The sequence below is a fragment of the Ursus arctos genome, unplaced genomic scaffold, assembly GCF_023065955.2.
Source record: "Ursus arctos isolate Adak ecotype North America unplaced genomic scaffold, UrsArc2.0 scaffold_27, whole genome shotgun sequence".
In the NCBI taxonomy this organism is placed as follows: Eukaryota; Metazoa; Chordata; class Mammalia; order Carnivora; family Ursidae; genus Ursus; species Ursus arctos.
This window is the reverse complement of record NW_026622952.1, coordinates 12,739,131-12,757,768: the sequence shown is the minus strand read 5'-3', so window position 1 is coordinate 12,757,768 and position 18,638 is coordinate 12,739,131. Positions and strand designations below refer to the sequence as shown.

At 40.1% G+C, this 18,638-nt stretch overlaps 1 protein-coding gene across 4 annotated transcripts in view; it reads right to left on the bottom strand.

Moving 5' to 3' along the window:
* Nucleotides 1-18,638, bottom strand: part of RBPMS (RNA binding protein, mRNA processing factor) — a 165,999-nt gene that overhangs the window by 91,354 nt on the left and 56,007 nt on the right. For all 4 annotated transcript variants that reach the window (XM_057303576.1, XM_057303574.1, XM_026508371.4 and 1 more), the window contains one exon: nucleotides 1,432-1,509. In XM_057303576.1, the coding sequence (XP_057159559.1) occupies nucleotides 1,432-1,509 (78 nt within the window). The remainder of the gene's footprint in view (nucleotides 1-1,431; nucleotides 1,510-18,638) is intronic.

The following is an 18,638-nucleotide window of genomic DNA, read 5'->3' as shown; positions in this document are numbered from 1 at the left end:
TCCTAGCCCTGCCATTTATTACGTGTGAACTTCAGCAAAATTTATTCAGTTGCTCTAAGCCTCATTTCCCTCATTTAAAAAATGGAGACCAACACGCTTTAAAGGGTACTGATAAAAATTAAGTGGAATAATTCATGAGGGGCTTGCTGGCTAAATCTCTCTACATACATACAAAAACATCACAGTATTTTGTCCATTAAAAAGATCAACTCACTTAAAAAGTCCTTATCTTATATGAAAGGGACAAATAGTAAAAATGGCAACCCTGCAGAAGATACTCAGGAAATTCTATGATGCTGACACTCCCCCCACCCCCAACATCTTCTTTCTTTCCCACTTCCTCTCAGCTGACCTCATGTCTAACCCTTCTGTTTCCCTCTGTACTGTCATCATTGTTACAGCAAGGGGACGGCTGTTAGAACACACTCAGACCTATTATTACATGGTGCCTTCCTGGCACATAAGCTAGACTCTTAGCTTTGCTGGCTTTTAACTGGCTGCCCCTTCCACTTTCTTTCTTCCTTTCCTACCCAGCTGTTTTCAGCTGTCACATCTTACTCTCTCCCTCTCCTTGAAAGGCTAGATCCTGTCCCTCAAACTGTCTTGCCTCTGTGGCTCGGGTCCTGCTTCAACAGGATGGATCTTTAATCATTAATCAAGATGGTCTGCCACCTAATTGTAAGTGTGCCCCTGGCCAGGCATTGCTTCTACCATGTTCTCAGGGACCAGACACAAGCCCTGAATTTAGCATGACTTCCAGGTGTTCTCCTTGGGGGCCTAGGCCTCCAGCCCCAAATCCCCCCAGTACCAGTTTTCTCTTATCCTCTACAGGTTAGCCTTCAAGGTTTCTCCTTGGCAGCGTGGCTATTTCAGCTTTAGTCCAATTTCCTGTTAAGTAATGGTGGTTAGGTTTTTAGTCTAGTTCACGGAAATGTAATTAACTTACTATGTACCCAAAGAATCGTATTAACAATATTTCAACTAATAAGAAACCTTGCAGAAATAGGCCTTGACTTATGTTATTTCACTGGAAATATAAATAACAGTAATTAATAGTATTTTTAGTGAGCTGTACTCAGAAGAAAACTCCCAACTGGCAAATGATAAACAGGGAGGACACTAAACCGTTCTAAACAGAACCAGACGCATATCCCCATTATTAGTAAGAAAAGAGACTTTTCTAGATTAGCTGTTGGGGAGGACAAAAGGGAATTTCAGTCTTTCCTGAGACCAAATACTAGAACTGAGTTGTTAAGTCTCCTTTCCTAACTATCCTTAAAAAAAAAAAAAAGAAAGAAAGAAAAGTCACTTTATAAGATGTTATAAGATGCCTTCTCAAACATATCATTTCTTCCTGCAAAAACCCCCCTGAGGCTTATTTATGCACACACTTTTTATCTCCTTTTATAATTTCTGAAAAAGAAAAGGTACCTTAAATGGTCTGAAAAGCAGATAGAGCTCCCGAGGTTTGATATCCAGAGGAAGACCACTGACAAATAGGGTCCGGACCTGGAAAATAAATGAGAAGTGGTCATGAGACTGTACAATCTGGACAACAGCTCTCCCTTGTAATCTCAAAAATACATGTCTTTATGTATTTCACAAAGCCTACCTAATTCGTGTTCTTTCCGTAACCCGATGAACACTCTCATGTTAAGACACTATTAGACCAGCTCTTGGATATTTCTACGGGATTACTCAGAGTGAATTACCTCTAGCTGATTTAAATTTACAAACTGATTTCTCCCTTCCCACTTAGCCAATACCTGGTTCTGACACTATGAAGGGAAGAGAAGGCCTACATAGTTAAAATATCAGCTTAAGAGAAAAAGTCACGAGAACAGTAAATCTACCACTTCTCTGCTCTAAATCAAATGAACACAGAACATGGTTCAAAATAAAATCAGAACAATTTTCGCTTTTTCCTGCTTGTTTTGTCCTTGCCTCCCTCATTGGCATTAATAATTACAGTAATTTTTTAAAGTATTTTAAGTAATCTCTACACCCAACGTGGGGCTTAAATTTACAACCCTGAGATCAAGAGTCACATGCTCTACTGAGCCAGCCAGGCACCCTGATAATTTTAATACATGTAAAAAAAAAAAAAAAAAAAAAAAAGGTATTCCTAACACACCCAAATAGCAGCCAAGATGTACTTCATCTGCTCCGTTCCAAAAACAGCAGGAAGACCTCACTGACCTATACCCATAAGGCCTAAGATACAAATTATGGGATTAGTGTCTACTAAAATAGAGAACACAGATGACATACTTCCATTTGGGAGGATCAGAGAAAACATGTTAGCATTTGATTGGGAACTTAAAGGATAGGTAAAATTCCACCACATGGATCTAGAAGGTGAGGGGAAATGGAAAAAACTCAGAGGCACAGAAAAGCATTAACCAAGGCAGTGAAGGAGGCAATAGCACGGCGGATTCTGGGAGAAGGGGAAGCCAAAACCGAACAAGCAGCTGAGGATCCGACTACAGGAGACATCGCAAGTCACTGGCTCAGAGATCTGGTCTTCATTCAAGAGGCAAGGAGAAATCACTGAATTATCACCACCATGTTTTCTTTCTACTTATTTTAGTTTTGTGTGCCTTCAGTCAAGTTTTATAACCTCCCCCCAAACTTTGTAATATAATGGACACACAACATTGTGTAAGTTTAAGATGTATGATGTAGTGATTCACTACGTTACATATTGCAAAATGATTACCACATAGTGTCAGCTACTGCCTTCGCTGTGTCACATAATTAACCACTTTTTTGTGGTGAGAACACTTAAGATCTACTCTCAGTGACTTCTGAGTATATATAATACAGTATTGCTACCTATAACCACACCGCTGTGCGTTAGATCCCCATAGCTTACTCAACTTCTAACTGGAAATTTGTGATCTTTGACCAACATCTCCTTTCCTCCACCCTGGTCCCCTGGTAACCACCATTCTACTCTGTTTCTAGGAGTTTGACTTCACCCCCACATTTTCTATTCCTCTTCTCTTCTCTGGCTGATATAACATGATTGAGTTCCTCATTAGATATCATGCTGCTACTTAAAGAAAAACTCTCAATTGTTAACCGTCTATAAATCCAGAGTTTTCCTCAGTGTGAAAAGGGAGACCTTCTAGAACCCTAATGCTTTCCATTGATTCTGGTTGTGAAGAAGCACAAATCAGCACGCAAGGCCCTTTTACTGATGCAGCATACAGTAAAAGGTCATGCCACTTTGCCTGTAGGTGTGTAATCAACATTATGATGATGTAAACAGCCTCAGAATCACGAAGGCCTTATTTTATTGTTATCCATAGTTTAGATAGCTTTATTGTGCTAGAATTGATATATAGTTGACCTGTGAACACAGGTTTGAACTATGTGGGTCCATTTACAGGCAGATTTTCCCCCAATAAATACAGTATAGTACTGTAGATGTATTTTCTCTTCCTTATGATTTTCTTAATAACATTTCTCCAGCTTATTTTAAGAATATTGTATGTAATACATACAATATACAAAATATGCTAATCAAGTGTTTATGTTACAGGTCAGGCTTCCAGTCAACAGTAGGCTATTAGGAGTTAAGTATTAAGGGAGTCAAAAGTTGTATGTGCATTTTTGACTGTTCAGGGGATCAGTGCCTTCTAGCCCCCACATGGATCAAGGGTCAACTGTATAATATGCCGTACTTTTTGTTTACAATTTGTTAAAGTTTTGACATACGTATAACCTGTGAAACCACCATGACAATCAAGATAATAAACCTATCTCCCACTTCCAAAAGCTTCCTGCCACCCTGGTTCTTCCGTCCGCATCCCCAGGCAATCACTGATCGGCCTTCTGCCATTATTAATTAGTATATATGTTCTAAAGGTTTATACAAATGGAGCCATAAAGTATGTATCCTTTTTGTCTGGCTTTTTGACTTTTGCATAACTTATTTTGAGATTCATCACTGTTGCATGTATTTTTTTTTTTTTAAGATTTTATTTATTTATTCGACAGAGATAGAGACAGCCAGCGAGACAGGGAACACAAGCAGGGGGAGTGGGAGAGGAAGAAGCAGGCTCATAGCAGAGGAGCCTGATGTGGGGCTCGATCCCATAACGCCGGGATCACGCCCTGAGCCGAAGGCAGACGCTTAACCGCTGTGCCACCTAGGCGCCCCTACTGTTGCATGTATTAATGGTCTATTCCTTTTTATTAATGAGTAGTCTTCTATTGTACTGATACACCAGACTTTGTTTATCCATTCATTTGACGGGACATTCGGGTTATTTCTAGTTTTTGGCTTTTACAAATAAAATGGCTAGGAGCATTCATGTATCAATTTGCACAACTCTTTGTATGGATGTATGTTTTCTTTCTTCTTGGTTAAATACCTAGGAGTGGAAGGGCTGAATGATATGGTAGGTATATGCTGAACTTAAAAAAAAAAAAAAACCAAAAAAAACAACAAAAAAAAATAACTGCCCTTCAATTCCTTGTTTTCAGGCCCAGAACTCGATAAATGCTCTGTGTGCACTTAAAAACAAATGTGTATTCTGTTGCTCTTGGAGAGTATGTTTTTACAAATGTCCATTAGGTCACATTTGTTGTTGAATGTATCTTTTGCTTTCTCCCATCTCCCTCAGCTTTGCCAGTGATAAAGACTCTTTTTCCAGAGATTTTGTTTTACCAACGCCAAAGCCAAATTATGGACAAGTGCTAAAGACATAGCTGATGAAGGAATCCTGCTATCCAGTGTGCCCTCCCTGCCATCCACAACTCTCTTCCCACAGTACAAAAAAGTAAACACCACCCGTCCTTGGCCGCTCTAACCAGGACAACCTGAGTAGAGAGGGAATCCCAGCTCCCATTCATTCAGATTTTGCTGAGTACCCAATATTTCTGACACTATGCCAGGTGCTGACTGGATTACAGAGATTTCCCAGGAAATAATGCAATAAGCAGATCCTATGGTTTAAGCCCTGGGAAGCTTAGCTATGTAACAGGTATCAATTAAAATCAGAGAGTTAACTTAGAAAACAAAATACCATTTATAGTATTGTGCTAAAGAAAAAAAACTCCACAAACTTGCAAGTCAAACAATTTACCAACAAAATATAATAGAACCCTGGGGGGTTATCAACAAAATATTACTTGATATAAATTAAGGTTCATACACATCAATAAAATGTATTACGCAACCAATAAAAATCATGTTCAAGAAAAAAATTCTATTCAAGGAAAAAGTTCGGTTTTATTCTGTAAAACACCAACACACACATGTGTTGAGAGGGCTAACACACCTTTGCAGGACATAGACACCAAAATGGTTATATTTATATGATTTACCCCGAGTGGCGAAGTGATTTTAATGTTCATTTGCTTATTTGGTTTTTTTTCTATAATATGCATATATTACTTTATTTTGTTAGATTGAGAACTGCCTATTTTTTTTATTGTTTTCTTTAGGAAACTATAAGCAATATCAATATTTACTTCAATAAAAACTTTAAAGTTTATGGAGAAAACTTTTAATGTAAATATTTTCAGAATTAGAAGGGATTCTTATTTTAGTATCTCAAATTATTATACATGAAAAAAAATGGAATTCCCATTAGCCCTAAGTTTGCCACTCACCCACAATGACAAGAGGCTCAAAGCAACTGTTTTGTCCATCAAACTGGAGCCAACTAAAATGTCTGGCATTTTATTTACAGGGACATGAGTTACACTTTCCATAATCTAATGAAATCTCACAGTCTCAAAAACCTGCCAGGATCTCTCATCTCTCAACGAAGAGATAGTCTCTCCTCTGACAGAGCAAACTGACGAGGAGAAATAATTTTTAAATATTTATGTATTTATGAATACAACTAAAGGTCACTTAAATCCAAGTGATTGGAATCTATGAGCTTTGAATCCTTTCTAGACTTCCTCAGACTAGGAAATTCCATTAAGTTAAAAAAAAAAAAATCATGGTGGCTCCTGGGTGGCTCAGTAGTTAAGTATCTGCCTTCGGCTCAGGGCATGATCCCATAGTCCTGGTATCGAGCCCCGCATCAGACTCCCTGCTCCACTGGGAAGCCTGCTTCTCCCTCTCCCACTCCCCCTGCTTGTGTTCCCCCTCTCTCGCTGTCTCTGTCAAAAAAATAAATAAAATCTTTAAAAAAAAATCATGGATAATATATGGAAAAAAACCCTCTTCCTGAATATCTAATTCATGCTTTTCTATAGTGACTGGGACCTAGACCTCGGGGACATTTGAAAACAGCTTAGTTTCCCCACTTTTCTCACCGCCACACTTTTTATCTTAGCCATTAAACGGAGAAACACTTGTGGGTTTTGTCTTTGCTGTGTCTGTGGAAATCACGAAGGTAAAACGGGATTCTTGCTTGCAGTGAGGTTTGTCAGTGAAGGAGACAGGACGTAAAGGACCTTCTACGTTAACAGAAAGCTTAGTGTGTTCACAAAGCAGCCAACAGCGAGAGAAAAGTTTGAGAGCGCTAAATAAATGATCAGATACTCAGGAAAAAAAATGTCCCCCCAAACAACAAATGAATGACACCCAGTGAACTTTGTGGCAGGTCAGTCACTGTCCAGGGCAGCCCTTAATTTACGAGCAGCGTCTACGGACACAGATGTGCCTGGCACTCTGCCTGTAGCATCACAGATGCTTACTTTATCAGACACACCGGGAAACACATCTCTTAGTCAAGGACACAACATGCCTCATAGAAGATCAAGACATGAAGCTGCTGACAGCTCTATCCCAAAGGGACTCTAATGGATTCTGTGGATGTACCTCCAACTTTATTTTTACAACAGAACTGAAAAAATAAATTCCAAGGGAGATCTCCTGCGCTGGACAGTAAGAGCACGGAGCCTTCTTTGCTCAGCCATTTAGCTGGCATTCCCTACGGAGGCCACAGTTATATTTTGGATAAAACTAACCATGTGTTTCTTCAGTGGCACTGCCAGTTCCCACCGAGAAAGTCAAGGCACATTTCAGCGACTTTTTAAAAGATTTTTATTTATTTTTGAAGTAATCTCTATACCTAATATGGGGCTCGAACTCATAACCCTGAGACAAGAATCACATGCTCTACTGACTGAGCCAGCCAGGCGCCCCTCAGTGACTGACCTCTAGTTTAATAAACTCTAAGTCAAGTCATTATGTCAGTCTTGAGTTTTCCTGGCTAGAAAGGTCAAAATAGGCCTTGAAATGAAAGGTCCTACCTTTTCTTCCTTTCTTTCTAAAAAGATTTTACTTAGCCATTTTATTTGAAAGAGCGCGCACACACGCACATGTGATCAGGGAGAGGGGCAGAATCCCAAGCTGACTCTGCCCTGAGCACGGAGCCGGACATGGGGCTCCATCCCACAACCTGAGCCAAAACCGAGAGATGCTCACCCGAATGAGCCACCCGGGTGCCCCAGAACGATCTTACCTTTAACAAAGAACACGCATTATCTTGCAGGTAATCTAGACGTGAAAACAGAAACCAAATGACACATGCTTAATTTCAGCAGAGAATAATCACACTTTTCAGCGAGTGGCCACATCTGCTAGACACCATAGTGTCCAAAGACTATGGGCCTACGGGCATTTTCTGTGTATGTTTTAGTTGTTTATAAAAAGATGTTGCAGATCACTTCTAGCTGCTCTGAGCTAACCTCCCGAGGTTCATCTCAAATTCACAGGATTGGGAAAGGCTATTTCTCATGTTTTAATGACTCATGAATAACTATGTGAGTGACTCATTTAAAACATTCTAATGAATAAAAGCCCATGGAGGTGCTTCTATGATAATCTATCCTCTGCTAGCTTTCTCTCCATCCACCCACATTCTTAAACCTATAAATAAATGTAAACTCCAAAAGCAGCTTTCAAATGTGCTATATGTTTAAGTCGTTCTTTTGGAGTGACCATTCTTTGAATCACACAGTGTATTTACAGATAAGATCTTTCAAAGACTGTTTCAGAGTTTGAAGTCTCTTATTTGGTACTGTGTAAGCATAGTCTTAGGCAGAGGGTAGGTAGTCTATAAATCTCTCTCGAATTACTTTTGAAATCTGCTAAGTAACATTGTGTGCTCATGGGAGACAGTATTTGCATGGCAACACCTCCGGGACAACACGGCAAACAAAATGAGGCAACCAAGTTTCCCAGGCTCCACCGTATTGGTACGGCTACAACTCCAAATGGTAAACACTCACATGACAAAAAAGGCAGAAAAAGTTAACATTATAGGACACAGAAATTTAGAAGAAAAAGAAAGAAGAAACTATCAGAATCCAGGGAGAAAAACAAAGACTGAAATTCACGCAGACCGAAAGACAAACACATCACAAAAAAATTAAGGACTGTACACTCATTAACATGGAAAGAATGATCAAAATACAGTTACCAGTAGAATCACTCACATTTCAATTCATAATGACTTAAACATGCTTGGTATGAATAAGTCCAAAATCAACAACTATGCTGAGTAATCCACAGTTTTTTTGAAAACTCACTACTTTTGCACATTTAAAATGGCAAGTAGACATCCGTGTCTACTGATTGAAAACAAGGCTCCTGACTATTAAGCAAACACCAGAATTTGGCCATCCCAGTTTAATTCTTTCAAGTGGTTTTATAAGTTAATACATACTAAAAAAAAGGGGGGGTATTGAAAGAATGTTTACTAAATTACTCTTATGTTAATAGCAGGGAGGGAAGATGGTATTAGAGAACTTTCATTTTATATATTTATACGTGTAAGCATTTAAATATTCATGAGCATAAACCATTTCTTAAAAAAAAAAAAAAAAAGAACACAAGTCCAAATAGATTGCCCTCATTTGAAAGTATGAACCCTGGGTCCAGCCTATCCTTTTGTCCTTAGAGACTCTGTTTTTCTGCCTGTTGCTCCACAGGAACTAGCTTGACCTAGCAGAAGTATATATTATTTAATTTGCTTCACATTTCAATTCTGACTAGGAATCCGTGTTTCTCTGTACTTACGTCAGAAATAAAACCTAACCAAAAACAGGCATCCATGACTCTAAATTAAGGCCCTAGGAGCAGGACCATCCTGGTTTCAGTCAAAGAGGTCTTCTCGCTTTGTGACCACCCTACTCCCCACTGAGACAAGAACAGAGGGATCACGCACTGTCCGCCCCCAAAGGAAGTGCCACCTTTCTTCTGAGCCCACGTAATACAAGCTTGGCTTCATGGACAGAAAGGCTCAAGAGCTCCACATATCTGTGGCAGCATAAATCCCTTAGCGCTGGGTGGTTGTAACACAAAAGGCAGTGGGGGAGGGGTAGGGGTGGGTCAGAGCCCTGTAAGTTTTATACCCTGATTATTTTACTCTTTTTAAATAAAGTATCGATAGATTTAGTTCTTTCTTATTCTGTAAGCATCACCTGAAACACCAAACTGCAACAATGAACCCCGCTGAGGACAGCCCATCAACTCATTTCCAAAGAAGGCTTTGCTGGCCTGCTGTGATTCTGCACTCATGTCTTGCCACTGTGAAAACGCATTACCACAATTATAAAAATGGTCTGCCAGGAGTTTAATCCTGGTCGCTGCGCAAGAGAAACTGACCAGCCTTTGGTCAAGCTCCAGCTTCTTGCTGGCATTGATTTCAAGAGGGAATCGGTGGTCAAGTTTCATTCTCCTGGCCACCTACTGGACTTAAAGATGCACTCCATTTCCAGCCCAGGAAAGGTGTGTTTTGATTCAGGCAGCCAGGTTGCTACAGACACCAAGTACTGACTAACCATAGGTTAAAAGGGTCACTAGGTTGTTATGAACTCCCAGGTTTTGGTTTTAGATTGATCATCTAAAACATAATTATCCACAAGTAGGCCTTCCGAGTTCTGAGGGATCTAACTACTGTTTACCCTAAGTGATACCCAGTTGCAGAATATCACGCTCTGTGGGATAATCAAATTTATACTCTTATTTAGGGCCCCTGGAAACCAGGGTGCCTTTGCCAAAGTGATCTGAAAGTTTCCCGTAGGAACCACCATGGTTCCATAAACTCGTATGCGCAGGGCTCAGAACACGCACAGGAAATAAGGACAGCAAATCAGCACTGGGGACACCACACCACTATGGTCGTTGAGCTATCCCGGCCCAACCCAATGTCCATCTATAATCAGATGGTCTCATAATCTCCCAGTTTCACAGAACTGTGCAAGACCAAAGTCCAACCTAGGCATCCCTCAGGCCTGCTAACATCTAAAAGGTAACAAATTGAGAATTTCTAGGGTTTGAACCAGCGAAGAATAGGCAGCAGATGTGTCCGTACATGTGAGCCCTCAACCTCATTAAGAAATTTCCTTAGTGCTGTCGGACACAAAGGGAGGTGGGTACCAGAGGCAAATCAGGAATTTAGGGTTTGAACTGGCCTACACAGAAAACTAGATGCAGGGGCGCCTGGGTGGCACAGCGGTTAAAGCCTCTGCCTTCGGCTCAGGGCGTGATCCTGGCGTTACGGGATCGAGCCCCACATCAGGCTCCTCCGCTGGGAGCCTGCTTCTTCCTCTCCCACTCCCCCTGCTTGTGTTCCCTCTCTCGCTGGCTGTCTCTATCTCTGTCAAATAAATAAAATCTTTAAAAAAAAAAAAAAAAAGAAAAGAAAACTAGATGCAGAGACGTGTGCGTGTGAGAACTTAACCTCATTATTAAGAAGTTCACCGAGTGCTGTCAAACGCAGTTTACGGTTGTCAAGTTCTTAGAGTTCAGTAAGAAGCTCCTTAGAAAAGCAGGACATTTTACCCGCCTAACTCTAGTCCTATCCTTATCTACCCTTCTTTCCTTCTTTTTCCTTAGCCCCTTCCGTTAACTTTTGATGGCTTCCTGTTTCAACCCTGGAGAGCCCATGGAATCCTACTCTTTGACTACGCTGCCTGAATTGCTAAAACATGAAGATTCTTAAATGTATTCACTAATGCCGTGTATTGTAAACAGAAGTTTGCACTCTAATCCCCTAAAGTGCACTTGCCCTGAGGATTTTAATCCTATAGAGTACCCTGCAGTTGAGCGTCCAGGAGAATATCTGGGCTATCCACACACACTTTTCCACACACTGACAAAATGAAATACAAGCAGAAAAAGAGCTTATCAAAATCTCGAGCCTTTTCTTTCTCCTTCTGCATAGTCTGGGTGATTGAAAAGATCTGCTTCAAAAATAAGAAAAAAAGTCATTCCACCTCTCCCAACTACATAGAAAAACCTATCCCCAACAGCACAATTTTTAATAGTCCGATAGAATACCTTTAAAAAAATTTACTCATTGGCAGATTATGGTCCCAACACCGTCCAGGGCTCGAAAGTATGTGTGTTTGACGGTAACAGTGGATAAAGTTTATTTGGAGGAACTTGATCCCACTGCAAACTTCAGTTTGCAATGTCTATTTTTTTAAGATTTTACTTGAGAGAGAGAGAGTGCTGGGGGTGGGAGCAGGGGGGCAGAGAGAAGCAGACTCCCCGCTGAGCAGGGAGCTCAACATGGGGCTCAGCCCCAGGACCCTGGGATCGTGACCTGAGCCAAAGGCAGACACTTAACTGACTGAGCCACCTAGACACCCCTGCAATGTATTCTGAATAACCATCAACAATGCACCACAGTTCTAACATAACTAGAAAGCTGTGGTGAAAAGGTTTGCTTCCCAATATTTAGCTGTGGGAGATGCCCCAATATACACTTTCAAATTCTTCGATGGCAGGTCAGCTCACTTTCAAACCGAATGTTCCTCCCCATGATTAGTGGTGAGCATCCTAGTACACAGCAGTAAGTGCTACGTGTCTGTACAACGAACTAAACGAGTGAATGTAAAAACTGAGTCACAGTACTAGGACTGAGGCATATGAGACAGCCATATAATTTATGAATATCCCGATATGGATGAGTATGAAGAAATAAAGTCACTGTGACTTTTTATATGCATTCAAGAGGTAAGTACTCAAAACAGGTAAAAGGATACGTAGTAAAAATAAATAGGCATTCATGTGCAATCAGGCTGCTGGGGCTCAAATCCCCCTGCTCTGCAAATGAACCCTGGACAAGTCCCTTAACCGCTCCATTCAGAAGTTTCCTCATCTGGGAAATGGAGACAACAAAGGCACCTACTTGTGGAAGTTTTTAAATATGTCCACGAAATTTTCTGGACTCTTCCCTTCAAAAGGTGGTTTAATTCCCCTCCCCATCAGGGTAGGCTTCACTTAGTGACTCATTTCTAATGAACAGAACCCAGCAGAAGTGATAGTGTGTAACTTCTAACGCTATGTCAAAAAAGGCACCGTGGTTTCCTTAGCAGAAGCAGGCCCTCTTGGATCATTTGCTCTGAGAGAGGTCAGCTGCTATGTCATACTGATACTCAAGAAACAATATGGAGAGGTCCACATGACAGGAACTAAGAGGACTCTCGCCAAAAACCATGTGAGGCAACCATCTTGGAAAAATCTTCCAGCCCCAGTCAATTCTTCAGATGACCGCAGCCCCCAGCTAAAAATGTCTTGACTAAATCCACTTGGAACCCTGAGCTAGATTCACCTAGTAAAGCTTCTTCTAAACTCTTGATCCTTACGAACTGTGAAATGTTGTTTAAGCTGCTAAATTCTGGGGTAATTTCTCAGAGTTGTTGGAGGGATAAAATAAATAGACGTGAAATGCCTAGAGTTCGGTACCAGGTTCATAGAGTAAAGGCTCAGAAAATGTTAAAGTGGCTTACCACATTCAAAAGATGCATTTTCATGCTCCAAAGGCAATCTTAAGAGGCTGCGACTGATAATATTATCATGCAACTGTTATATACAGGCTTAAAGTGGGCAAAAGAAAAACGTTTGCACAGTAAAAGGAATACTGACATGCGTGTTTTCCGTGGGGCACACTGTCCTAAAAATGTGCCTCGGAGACCCTTCATTACCATCTCTCTAGCTCTTCAGGAGGCCAGGAGCAAATCCCACTCTAGCCAGCACCCCATCCTCCTGCTGCTCTTGCGTCCTCCTCAACTCCTTTTTCTCCTCATGCGAAAAGAGTTGAAGAAAGGCGAAATCTCTCTTCAGTCTACTTGAGATTAAAAAAAAAAAAAAAAAAAAAATATATATATATATATATATATATATATATATATATATATGCGCTAAAGATTTAAGGATTCCTAATCAAGGAGAAAGTAATAAATGTTGAAGTGATATTAGGCAGGTTTTCAACTCCTTAAATAGTTAAGTAAATTTGGATATAACATCTGCCCTCTTCCTACCTACTTTTAAGGGAAAATTAAAAGTATAAAATAACTTCTTAAGCAACATCATTCAAGGTACAGGAAAAGTATTTTACTCCATTTGAGGACATTTCTAATTTTTAAATCACTACTTTTTATTGTATACAACATTTTAGCTACATTGTACATTGACTGGTACCCATAACTCAATTAAGTCATCCACCTGATTAATATCCATACTGGATTGTATCATCTTATATGATAAAAAATAATGAGGATACCAACACTGGAAAGGATGTGAAGAAACCAAATCTCTTATATACACTGCTGGCAGGAATGTAAAAATAAAAAGGTACAATCACTCTAGAATACAGTTTGGCAGCTTCTGATCGAAAAATATGATTACCATACAACCTAGCAGTTGTACTCTTGAGTGCTTATCCCAGAGAAATGGAAGTTTATATATTCACATAAAAATCTGTACACAAATAATCAGAAATGTCTGATTCATAATCACCAAACACTAGCAATAAGCCAGATGTCCTGCAATGGGTGAATGGTTAACTGTGGTATACCGCTACCATGGAATACCACTCAGCAATAAAATAAAAAACTGTTAATACAAAAAACATGGATAAATATCAAGGGAATTATGCTGAGTAAAAACTAAAACAATTCCAAAAGATTACATACTGCAGGATTCCTTTTATAGGACATTCCTGAAATGAAATCATAGAGATGAAGAGCGAATGAGGAGTTGAGTTAGGGACAAATGAGGATGGTGGAGAATACGTGGTTGTGCAAAGACAGTAACAGGGATCCTTGTGGCAATGGGACTGTTCTATAGCTTCCCCCAATCCAGGGGGGCGGGGGGAGCTGAATCTGAGATCATGACCTGAGCAGAAATCAAGAGTCAGGCGCTTAACCAACTGAGCCACCTAGGAGCCTCAAGGGACTGTTCTAGATCTTAATTGTGGTGGATAGACAAACCCGCACACGTGATAAAATTACACAGAACACCACACACAGCAACACTGGGGAAATCTAAATAAAATGAGTGGATTCTACCAATGTTAATTTCTTGACTGTGATAGTGTGCTAGTTTTAGAAGATGCTACCATTAAGGGACACTAGGCAAAGGGCCCACAGGATTTCTCTGTATTACTTCTTTTAACTGTATGAACCTACAATTATCTCAAAGTTTAAAGTGTACACTTAAAAAAACCTGACACATAATTACATAAGCATTATTCGAGGTATTTACATCAGTTGGTAAAACTAGGATGTAAAACTCTATAGTTCGTACGCATTTCTATTTTAGAGCCCTACCAGAAGATTGGTCATTTTCCCCATTAATTTTTTAATTGGTAGATTCATTATTATAAAAGACTAGAAAAAAAAAAGCAACTCTTAAAGGAAGTATGTTTTACTCAAATTATAATTTTCTTGGTTTAGCCAATCACTACCTTTTATTGCAGTATAAGACATCTTAGTTACGTTCCACTTTAATATCTACAGCTCAGGGACGCCTGGGTGGCTCAGTCAGTTAAGCGTCTACCTTGGGCTCAGGCCATGATCCCAGGGGATCAAGACCCGCACTGGGCTCCTTGCTCCACGGGGAGCATGCTTTTCCCTCTGCCCGCTCCTCCTCCTGCTTGTGTGCACGCTCTCTTGCTGACAAAATCTTTAAAAAAGTATCTATAGCTCATTCCATATCTCACACAATAAACAGGAAATTCAAATATTTTAAATTTATATTTGCTATTCTTAACTACCGTCGGGTAAAAGACGAGCGGGTTCAAGCCCAGGAAGTCCACAGAGTACAGACATATACGCAGGCTACATTTTCTATTAACAGGGCTTTGGTGAGCTCACTACTTAATAATTACCTACTTTTCTAAACCGGTTTCTATGTGAAAATTCATTCAGCCAAAACTTATTTGCACTCAAAATACTACATGACTGAAAGATGAATATTTGGAATACAATCGACTTGAACTTGGCTACTTCCTGTAATTTATAAACTAGTTACTGTGCTTTCAACACTGCAAAGCCTAGTACTTATAATGTGTTCTTCCAGTAGAAGAGCAAACTCCATTTTTAAATTTAGATTATCACAGCTTTTCCAATCATAGGAATTTCCAAATTCAGAACACCTTCAATTTATTTAGGCTACAACTAAGAATCCCCCAGCCTGCTACAGGAACTACCTCTCCAGAGAGACATTATTTGTTTGATTTGATAGCCACCTATGTCTGTAACCCATTTATGTGGTCATTCGAATCAAGCCAGTATTAAAGTTGTGTTACTTGCCCTTATGCAAAGGGATGCAGGTCTCAAAACACTGGGCAGGACTTACAAGTAAGAACTACACGTGTTGGCTAGGCACAATGAAAGACATAACAAATGTCAGAAAAAAAGACATGGGTGAAGTCTGAGAAGCTGAGAAATAACCTATATTAACAAAAGTAATATATGCTTTACAAATGAATCTAAAATATTTAATAACATATTAGATGTGTAATCTGAATTCCCACAGCACTCTAACTTTTTGACGACTATAATGGCAGGAAAATACCACTACATTGAACCTAGTGGTTTAAATTCCATTTCTGCTTAAAACCAGCTGCTGAGGGCTTGAGCACTGACCTCTCTGAGCTTCAGTTTCCTTATTTATAAAGTGAAAGTGTGGAATAGTTGGTCTCCAGGTTTCATTCCGACTCCGAAGGTATAGTGAAAGGACGGGATTTTGGTAAAGGCGTACCGGAGTCAAAGGACGTCAAGGAAGATGACCTAGTTCCTGCCATTGAGAATCTCTCAATCGAGTCATTGAAATATATGTATTTCACTAGATATTTACATATTTAAATTGGAAGCTTTTGTTTATGACTCTTGTAATAAAACATAGTGACGTCTTAAACCACCAATTGAAAGAGTTCGGCAGAGTTGCCGGTGCAAAACAAGGTAAACGGGCTCCAGAGCTACTGATGTGCGGTCAGTCCATCACAAACACTGACCTCACAGTCATGATTAAATCTGTTTGCACTGGAGTTTTTCCCTTGAGAGAAAGAACTGCTTCACAGAGCACAGAGCTGAAGCACACGAACTCCTGAGCCAGACTGCCTAGATTTGAATTGTAGCTCCAACATCTTTTATCTGAGTGATCTTGGACAACTTATGAACCAATGGAGCCTCAGTTTCCCCAGCTACAAAATGGGAGATATAATGAAACCTAACTAATAGGGTTGCTAAGAGGCTCAAATAAGTGACTGTTGGTAAAGCATTCAGAAAAGTACCCGGCACACAGTAAGCATTATACAAGTTTTTCTTAAATAAGTAAACAGAGCCCTTCAGCTGCTATCTGGTAACCCTTCTGGCTGATGGGGTAGAATGAGCACTAAAGAATGAAATTATTCAAATCCTAAAACTTAGGCCTTCATTTAGCCAGCTGAAGAGACTCTGAAAAAGTTACCCATAATAAAATACTGTACTCCAAAAAGATCTAATAAAAAAACATGGCCACTGAACACACCGCATACCACTTAAGACAGATATTTCATTATTAAACCTGGATTTCCAGAGCGATATGCTGTTCCATTACCTCTACCACTTACACTCCCTTTCAGGAACTTGAATTCTTCTGCAAGTTTAACATGTGAATGAGAATATGCATTTGTAACATAATGTACTCAAACAGTACACAACAAACAGTACGTTTTACAGAAACCAGCTCATTATTTTCCACTGTGTGAATTTCAAACAGCTAAGCCAGTTTCCAAAACTGTTCCTCTCCTCACAATTGTCAGAGAACCTGGGGGCATGTGAAGGATCTTTATTAGTGGACATGACTCAACCTGTCAGTGATCTCCCTGCAACCTGGTTGTGCCAGCCCGGCGCTAGCCAGAACACAGGCTAAGATACGCACATCCAAAAACAGTTATCGCAGTGCCAGAAAGTCTGTGTTCTAATATGACCAAATAAAGATACGACCGACATCCGAGATATGCTGCTCTATTGTGCCAAATCTTCTCAATCATTCTTCCAAATGGCCACATCTAAGCTATTTATTAGAATGTAATTGGAGCCCCATGGAACAATTTCCAAATGTTCTGAATACAAGAGACTTTATAAAACCCCATCAGAAATCTAAGACAATGTATGTATATATTGAACTACAATATACCCATGACTTTTTTTTTTTTTTTTTTTGAGAGAGACAGAGACAGAGACAGAGACACGGAGCATGACGTGCAAGCAGGGGGCAGGGACAGGGGATGGGATGGAGAGAGAGAGAGAATCTCAAGCAGGTTCCATGCTTGGTGCAGAGGCCTGACATGGGGCTCGATCTCAGGACCCTGAGATCATGACCTGAGCCAAAATCAGGAGTCAGATGCTTACCCAACTGAACCACCCAGTGCCCCTACCTAGGACTTCTTAAAATTCTTTATAAAGGGTATGGTTAATACTACATACAATACCCTTTTGCACTAACTGAAACCGTAGCACGGGGACTACAAACCCAGGGAACATGAATGTGGATCCCTGACCTCATGTGCTAAGCAGCACTTGGATAACGGGCCCATAACCTTCAAAACCTTCTAAAGCTAGCACAGGCATCTTTTTTTTTTCCCCCTTCTCCTCCGAATGTCTTTATCTGTGCTGGAGAATATACCACTCATCAAAAATTTTAGATTTTATTTGTGAAGTCACCTTATGGCTCAGATTTTTAAAAACAGAATAAATGAATACACCCCCCCCCAACTATTGTCTTTCTAACTTCACAATCAGCACTGCTAACATGTATCAGTTTCTTCCCACCTTATCCCAACAGAATTCCAGAGCTTCTGCCCTTCAAGTGTTCCGCAATTATGATTCCCTTCTCTTCTGCCACTTTGCTTCCCTGGGCTCTAATCTAATGGGTCAGTCTTAATAGCACAACTTGCTTAATTCCAGAGTAAAGCCTTTTTTTAATAGTTATTCTTTACTTGTGTAGAAAGCTCACTTCTAGACTTAGAAACCCAGATCAAGTCTCCTCTTTCTCCAAGGAAGAAGCTTTCTGCCACTGCTCCAATTCTTTCCTTCCTTCTTTGAATGCCTGTTGCTCTGTTGGTACTGCTGTCATAGGTCTTATTCTGTTTCCTATTTCATAGGCCGTAGTTAAGTTCTTTCCAATTAAACCATATATTCCTTGAGAGCAGGTACCATATCTTATTCACCTATCACTATAATCCTGAATTAGGGATCTAAATTGTCTTAGATTAGAGATCTAACTTTCCTCCTTGCATCTGACGTTTAAGAATGACATACCTAGAAAAAGTCATAATTGGACAGTATTTAAATTATTGCACAGAGGGGCGCCTGGGTGGCTCAGTCGATTAAGCTTTTGCCTTCAGCTCAGGTCATGATCTCTGGGTCCTGGGAAAAAGCCA